Consider the following 7,500-nt stretch of genomic DNA (forward strand, 5'->3'; position numbering starts at 1 on the left):
TTGTACTCAAGAATCAACACTAAGTCTTCACTTGTTGCAACTATCGAGGGCTTTCGCCGTGTTACTTAGGTTAGGCAAGATTTCGGCGTCTTCATAACTACTATATGTAACTATGACGTATTTCAACATTGAACACTGCTGTTTGCACTGTACTTTAGCTATTGTGTTTTGTAAGTGTTTCTGTATGACAAGAATATAACCCATGTTAATATACTATCTGTTCAGATCCATTTTGTTAATCGATGGTTAAATACATTTTTTTTGTTAATAAACGAACTGAATATGCAAAGGTCGGTCGCCATACATCATGAATGCGACGACTAGATGGCAATCTCAGAAAGCTGTAATGTGTGTGGGTGCCAAACCGGGCTGGGGCGAAGGTGAGAACTATTAGTGAAAACTATAAACTGCATCAAAGGATTGCTTCATTGTTTAAACCGTATACATGTATAGTACAGACGTACGAGCGCGTGCGCAAACACACACACACACACACACACACACACACACACACACACACACACACACACACACACACACACACACACACACAGACAGACGTGTGGAATGTACATTGCCATCACGTTTTATAAATTGCTTTAGCAGCTAATATCGCAATGGAAGCTAGAATTTAGAAGTTAGAATCAGTTTGTGGTGGTGACGTTATGCACCACGTCGGGGTGGTATTGGTACACGACGCCCGTGTTATCAGGCGGAATGAAGGAAGTCGAAGGCGCGGGCGCGTCACCGCCGCCCATGACCGGTGGCGTTATTCTGTGCTGGCTCCTGCAGAAGGACGATGGCTCCGTCGCGACGTACTGGGGCGGCGGGGGCGTGACGTGCGTGGAGGATGGGTAGGACGTGGAGGGGCCCTGGTAACCGGCGCCCATCGGAGGCCCCGCATACTCGCCGCCGGGGAAGTACGGGTACGCGCCCTCAGACATGTACATGTGGTGGTGCGGCGGCGGTGGCGGTTGCGGGGGACCTGCGGCGTGTGGCATCGGCTGATGGTGGTGCTGGGCGGAGGGCGGCTGCGGCTGCGGCTGGTGGTGGGGCGGCAGTGGGGGAGGCTGGTGCTGAGGGGCGTGGGAGGGCGGGTGCTGGTGCTGGGGGGCGTGGGAGGGCGGGTGCTGGTGCTGGGGGGCGTGGGAGGGCGGGTGCTGGTGTTGGGGCGGGTGCTGGGGGGCGTGGTGCGAAGTCTCGGAGGCGGACTGTGAGGAGGCGATGAGCTTCTGCTGCAAGGAAGTCACGAGATTCGGTCCCAGGATCTGCTTGACCTGCTCCAGCTGCTCGGGGTTGTCCAGCGTCGCAAATTCCTCGAGCAGAGTGCGGAACTGAAAGAGACCTCCGATGTCGCTGAGGGAACTGCGTTTCTGCGGAGTGCTGATCTCTCCTTCGTCTCCCTCCTCCGCCGCAGCCGCAGCCGCCGCGGCCGTTGACGCTGGATGCGGCCTCTGCGGCTGTCGCTGCGTGGGAGGTGAATGGTGCATGGCAGACATGTGCTGCCGAACCTGGCGCATGGCCACGTGCTGTTCCTCGAAGAGTATGTGATGCTCGGGCTGAGGATGGGGGATGTGCTGCACTCCGGGGGGCGACGGCGTTGCGGGCTCTTCCTTCGGGATGATCATCATGGCTTCGGGCAGCTCCTGTTGGTGACCCAGATGTTGCTGCTGCTGCTGCATCAGAGCCTGCTGCTGGGCCTGCTGATATTGCTGTTGAAGCTGATGCTGAGTGTGTTCGCCATAACTTCCATAGCCACCAATATTACTCATGAGCTGATGTTCAAGCTGCTGGAAAGCTTGCTGCGACTGCTTTATGCTCTGCAGGTTCCCGGGCTGATTGGTCTCGAGGTAGTCAAGCTGCGTCATCAGGTCTGAGCTTTGGAATCCTGAAGGACCTCCTTGACTCGTGCCCGGGGCCTGTCCGCCGGCACTCTGGGACTGTTGCTGCTGCTGCTGTTGCATTTTCTGTTGCTGAATCAAATGCTGAGCAATGGCTGGGGCTTGTGCAGGTGGTTGCGCAGGTGGTGGTTGCAGCTGTTGTTGAGGAGCGTCACTCTGCAGAGGCGCCTGGCCGCTGCGGCCGTCAGGAAGGAGGTTTCCCAGGCCGAAGTTCGGAGAGCTGAGGACGTTCATGATGGACTTCTGGAACTGTTGCATGATCATCTTCTGGAAGCTCGGGTTATTGGCGAGCTGCTCGAAGTCCATGGACGCCATGGCCGCCGCCGCCGCTGCCGCCGCCGCCGCCCCCGCCCCGGCCCCGCCATCGCCGCCCGCACCCTCCGCCTGGCCGCCCATGCCGCTCTTGGAGGTCGAGGCCGCTTGAGTCGCCGCGGCAGCCATGGCCGACGCGACGGACGGGGGCCTCTGGAATACCCCAGCCGTGGCGCGGGCACGAGCCTGTGGGTCAGAGGAAGATCCAGAGACACTAGGGTGCTGCATTATGTGTGGCCACTCAGTGTATGGATTCAGGTTCAGCTGACCGAGCTGCATCTGGATCTCTGCTACCTGGAAGTCAGAAGAAGTGACTGGGTGATGCACTGGTTCACGGAAGGCAGTTACTGGCAGAAACAAATGGCAATGGTCTATTTGAAAGATGTGAACGTGGAATATGCAAAAGCTACCGCCACCGCCCCTCAGCCTCATCTTGATTGTATACGAAATACAATTAATATGCTCAAGTATGTGAAATAAGAGCTACATAATAAATCATATTTATCTAATGGCGTAATAATCGAACTTCATGATCAACTGATGCCAAAAAGTGCTATTCTCACAAAGAGCATGCAGATATAGCAGTCAAGCCCGTCTGTCCACATCATGCCTGGAGTCAAGAATGATGGCAGAGCTGGTTGCATGGCAATGCAAGGACGCACCTCCTGTTTGGCGAGCTTGAGGTTGTACTCGTTGTGCTGGTCGTTGAGCTCCCGCAGGTCAGTGAGCTTAATGAGCAGGCGTGGGTACATGATGGTGGCGTTGTGAGGGCCGTAGCGCCAGTTCATGTACTTCCTGCCGCGTGAATAAGAAATGTTTTTTTCATGATCTGTGAATTCTTCTTTTTTTTTTTTTTTTTTTTTTTTTTTTTTTGCTTATTCATGTATCTGTTTGTTTAACAATTTATCGGAAAGATGAGACATAACTACACATGATTTTGCTAAGTGCAATTGAATTTGCAACATATGATTGATTGGAATGACTAGTGTAATCAAGTAAAAGTAGGAAATAGTTTAGAGCCAAATTCCAAAATGCTTTGCTAATGAGAAATACAAGGCAATAAAGAATCAAAGATAAAAGTAGTTGATCAAATTCCACATAACTTTCAATATGAATATGAAAAGGAAATAAAGAATAGACGACGAAAACAGTGAAACGAATTACACTAGACTGCCAAGAAAAAAAAAAAGGGAGATCAAAGCAATAGACTAGACCACATGACCTAGAAAATACCTAATGAGTTGCAATAGATATACCTGCTAAGTTGCAAAAAATGGGAGATCAAAGCAATAGATTTGACCACATGACTTGGACAATACCTGATAAGTTGCAAAAAATGGGAGATCAAAGCAATAGACTTGACCACATGACTTAGACAATACTTGATAAGTTGCAAAAAATGGGAGATCAAAGCAGTAAACTAGACTCCACATGACTTAGAAAATACCTGATGAATTGCAATAGACAATACCTGATAAGTTGCAACAGACAATAGCCGCTAAATTGCAAAAAAATGGAGATCAAATCAACAGACTAGACTCCACGACTTAGAAAATCCCCGATGAATTGCAACAGACAATACCTAATAAGTTGCAGATAATGATCCTGCCGCCCCTGGACACGCGTCGCCTCCTGCAGGCCCGGCCGATCGCTCGTGAAGAGCACAATGAGCAGCAGGAGCATCATCACAGGCTCGTCCACGTTCAGATCCTTCATGCTAAAGATGAACTTCATGTGCATGTCGTAGAGCTCGCAACTGACCAGCTTCTTCATATCCTCGACTCGTAGCGTAGGGGCGTCCTTGTAAATCTGTTCCCTGGTGTTTGGCCAGCGGTTGTTGTCGGTGTCGAAGCTCTGGACGCCGCGGATCAGCGACATCTCGAGGATACCGCCGCGGAGGAGGCTGCCTTGGTCCTGTGGCAGATGGTGAGATGGTTTTAGGAAATGCGGGGGTGTGGGTGTGGTTTTTGTTGATTTATTTATCTTTTTTTTTCTTCTTCTTCCTTTTTTTTTTCTTTTTCTTTTTTTTTTTTACTTGTTTTGGGTCTATTTTTTTATTGTTGTCTGTAGTGTCTTTTTTTTTTTATTGTTGTCTGTAGTGTCTATTTTCTTTTTCTTTTTTTTGTCTGGCTGTTCACTTTCTTTCTCTTTCTTTTGCTTTTTCTTTTTTCTCTCTCTCCCCCTCTCTCTCTCTCTCTTTCTCTCTCCCTCTCGCTCTCTCTCTCTTCTCTTCTCTTCTCTTCTCTCTCTCTCTCTCCCTCTCTCTCTCTCTCTCTCTCTCTCTCTCTCTCTCTCCCCCTCTCTCTCTCTCTCTCCTCTCTCTCTCTCTCTCTCTCTCTTTCTCTCTCTACTTCTCCTCTCTCTCTCTCTCTCTCCTCCTCTCTCTCTCTCTATCCTTCCCTCTCCCTCCCTTCTCCCTCTCTCTCTCTCTCTCTCTTCTCTCTCTCTCTCTCCTCTCTCCTCTCTCTCCCTCTCTCCCTCTCTCCCTCTCTCTCCCTCCCTCTCTCTCTCTCTCTCCCTCTCTCTCTCTCTCTCTCCCCTCTCCCTTCTCTCTCCTCTCTCCTCTCCTCTCTCTCCCTTTCTCCCTCTCTCCCTCTCCCTCTCCCTCTCTCTCTCTCTCTCTCTCCCTCTCTCTCTTTCTCTTTCTCTCTCTGACTCTCTCCCTCTCTCTCTCTGACTCTCTCCCTCTCTCTCTCTCTCTCTCTCTCTCCGGCTCCCTCCCTCTCCCTCTCTCTCTCTTTCTCTATCTCTCTCTGACTCTCTCCCTCTCTCTCTCTCTCTTTCTCTCTCACTCTTTCTCTCTCTCTCTCTCTCTCTGACTCTCTCCCTCTCTCTCTCTGACTCTCTCCCTCTCCCTCTCCCTCTCCCTCTCCCTCTCACTCTCACTCTCCCTCTCACTCTCCCTCTCACTCTTCCTCTCCCTCTCCCTCTCCCTCTCCCTCTCCCTCTCACTCTCACTCTCCCTCTCACTCTCACTCCCTCTCCCAAAACCTCTATACAAAAAAATGCTCCAGGGATTCCCACTGACCTGTGAAGGGAGCTCGCAGAAATCCGGGAAGAGCCTTGCAAAATAAGCAAACCGACGGACGACCGTTGTAAACATGTTGATAATCTGCACACTGGGACGGCCGACATTGCATTGCTTAAGGTCATTCTTGTAAGGTACGTCGTGATAGGCCAGCTGGTAGTTGCGCACTGCTTGCTCCACTTCGTCACGCTCCTGGGAATGGTGTTGCAAGAATTTAATCAAGAGAGGAATTGTATAGGTAGGTATGGGTGTTTTTTTTTTCGTATGGTAGGATTTAGGGGAAACTGCTTCGAATATGTTTTTAGTTTGTATACTTATGTATATATATATATATATATATATATATATATATATATATATATATATATATATATATATATATATATATATATATTTATATATATATTTTTTTTTTTTTTTTTTTTTTTTTTTTTTTTTTTTTTTTTTTTTTTACATATTACATACATTTCCCTAAAAGAGCAGTTTCAAAGAATAAAAGAATGATTTAAAAAAAACAACAACAACAAGCGTCCACGTGCATACCTGTTCCGTCATATAGTTAAGCATGGTTGCCATATCAGGCTCATATGGCACCAGTTCCCTCTTGCCATCTTTTAGACCTTTCTTGCCATCGTCGCCTTGCTTGGCCTTCCTCTCTGCCCTCTGCTTCATCAGCTGAGCCCGGTCCTCCTCTGACATCACCCACGCCCGTTCCATACCAATGCTAGTGCATTTCTTGTACCTGGAAAAGCCATGAGAAATGTGTGTTTGGAATTCATGGATTTATTATTTTATTTTATATGTATTTGATTGCTGACATGAGGAGCTGGGAGAGATATGAATGTATGGTTTTGTTCTCGTTCTCTGATATCTATGGGTGATTTATTTCATTTGATATTTCTTTGATTATATATCTGAAAAGAGAAATATAGATATTTTTTCCACTTAAAAAGTCTGAATAGTTGGTTTTCTCCTACTGAATTTCTGGGATTAATTATTTTGGTTTATAATTAGTTGATCATATATTAAAAAAACGAATATATCTTCAATTCAAATGTCTGAATGGCAGTTTTTCGCTTTCAACAATTCATAGACAATTGCTTGATCATATAACATGGCAGGTCAAGGTTCCCTAATCATTAATTTTTTAATAGCGATGCCTAAGATTCATGTAGGCCTAAATAGACAGCTGGGGCAAACCTGCAATATTGGCAGCACTTCCTGGAAGCAATGTTGATTGCACAGTTGCCGTCGTACGGACAGGTGAAGTTCATGAAGGCATCATTATGGACGGCTCGGCGGAAGAAGGCTTTGCATGAATCGCATGACAAACCTGTTTGAGGTAAAAGGACGCTGTAGTAATCATTTAGTGAGTCTTGTGATATATGACCTATATGCTGGCTATACCAAATCTCTCTTTCTTTCTTTCTTTCTTTCTCTCTCTCTATTTATATCTATTTATCTCTATCTATCTATCTTCCTCTCTTTCTCTCTCTCTCTCTCTCTCTCTCTCTTTCTCTCTTTATTTATCTATCTATCTTCCCCTATCTCTCTCTCTCTCTATCTTCCCCCTCTCTCTATCTATCCATATTCCTCTCTTTCTATCTGTCTATCTTCCTCTCTCTCCCTCTCTCTCTCACACACACAGACACAGACACAGACACACACACACACACACACACACACACACACACACACACACACACACACACACACACACACACACACACACACGTCCCCCCCTCTGCCCCCGGGAAGTACCTCCGAAGTGCATGCTCTTGGCCTTATCTCCGCAGACGCCACATGTCTTTGGTCCTTTGCTGCCTTCAGCTTCCGGTTCTCCGGTCCCTCGAGATGTGGAAGCTTGATGTGAAATTTGAATGAGTTAATAGGTGAAAATATTTATATTTATATTAGAGACAAACATGTGATATAAGTGATAAGTTAGTTGTGAGTCTATGAAAGAGAAATTGTATATTGTTCGCTTGGCGTAGGCTCCGTGAAACAAAGAATTCCAAGATTCACAACCTTTGTAGAAATTGAATGGTTAAAATGCATGGAGTGCTTAAACGATTCTAAAGAAAAAAGAAAGAAAGAAAGAAAGAAAAAAAAAAACGAAAAATACAATAAGTGATTAATGTAATTAATGAGTTTAAAAGCCAGGGAATCTAACATAATGAAGGAAAAAATAAAAACTAACGAGAAAAAAAAAAAAAAAAAAAACGGTTAGAGAAACTCACCTGTCGGCTCTGCTTGCGA

General features: G+C 46.7%; 1 protein-coding gene across 3 annotated transcripts in view; it reads right to left on the reverse strand.

Annotated features, from left to right (window-relative positions):
* Window positions 1-7,500, reverse strand: part of LOC122246176 (uncharacterized) — a 25,233-nt gene that overhangs the window by 1,279 nt on the left and 16,454 nt on the right. For 2 of the 3 annotated variants that reach the window (XM_043004538.2, XM_043004537.2), the window contains exons 2-9: window positions 7,482-7,500; window positions 7,003-7,104; window positions 6,442-6,574; window positions 5,785-5,983; window positions 5,242-5,433; window positions 3,796-4,127; window positions 2,876-3,008; window positions 1-2,507 (exon numbers count right to left, since the gene is read on the reverse strand). The exon at window positions 1-2,507 is cut by the window's left edge and continues 1,279 nt beyond it; the exon at window positions 7,482-7,500 is cut by the window's right edge and continues 162 nt beyond it. In XM_043004538.2, coding sequence (XP_042860472.2) covers window positions 645-2,507; window positions 2,876-3,008; window positions 3,796-4,127; window positions 5,242-5,433; window positions 5,785-5,983; window positions 6,442-6,574; window positions 7,003-7,104; window positions 7,482-7,500 — 2,973 coding nt within the window. In that variant the 3' untranslated portion in view covers window positions 1-644. The remainder of the gene's footprint in view (window positions 2,508-2,875; window positions 3,009-3,795; window positions 4,128-5,241; window positions 5,434-5,784; window positions 5,984-6,441; window positions 6,575-7,002; window positions 7,105-7,481) is intronic. The other variant, XM_043004539.2, reaches the window with a different exon arrangement.

The sequence above is a fragment of the Penaeus japonicus genome, unplaced genomic scaffold (genome assembly GCF_977035675.1).
Source record: "Penaeus japonicus unplaced genomic scaffold, GWHDUDI00000001_assembly GWHDUDI00000034, whole genome shotgun sequence".
Taxonomy (NCBI): domain Eukaryota; kingdom Metazoa; phylum Arthropoda; class Malacostraca; order Decapoda; family Penaeidae; genus Penaeus; species Penaeus japonicus.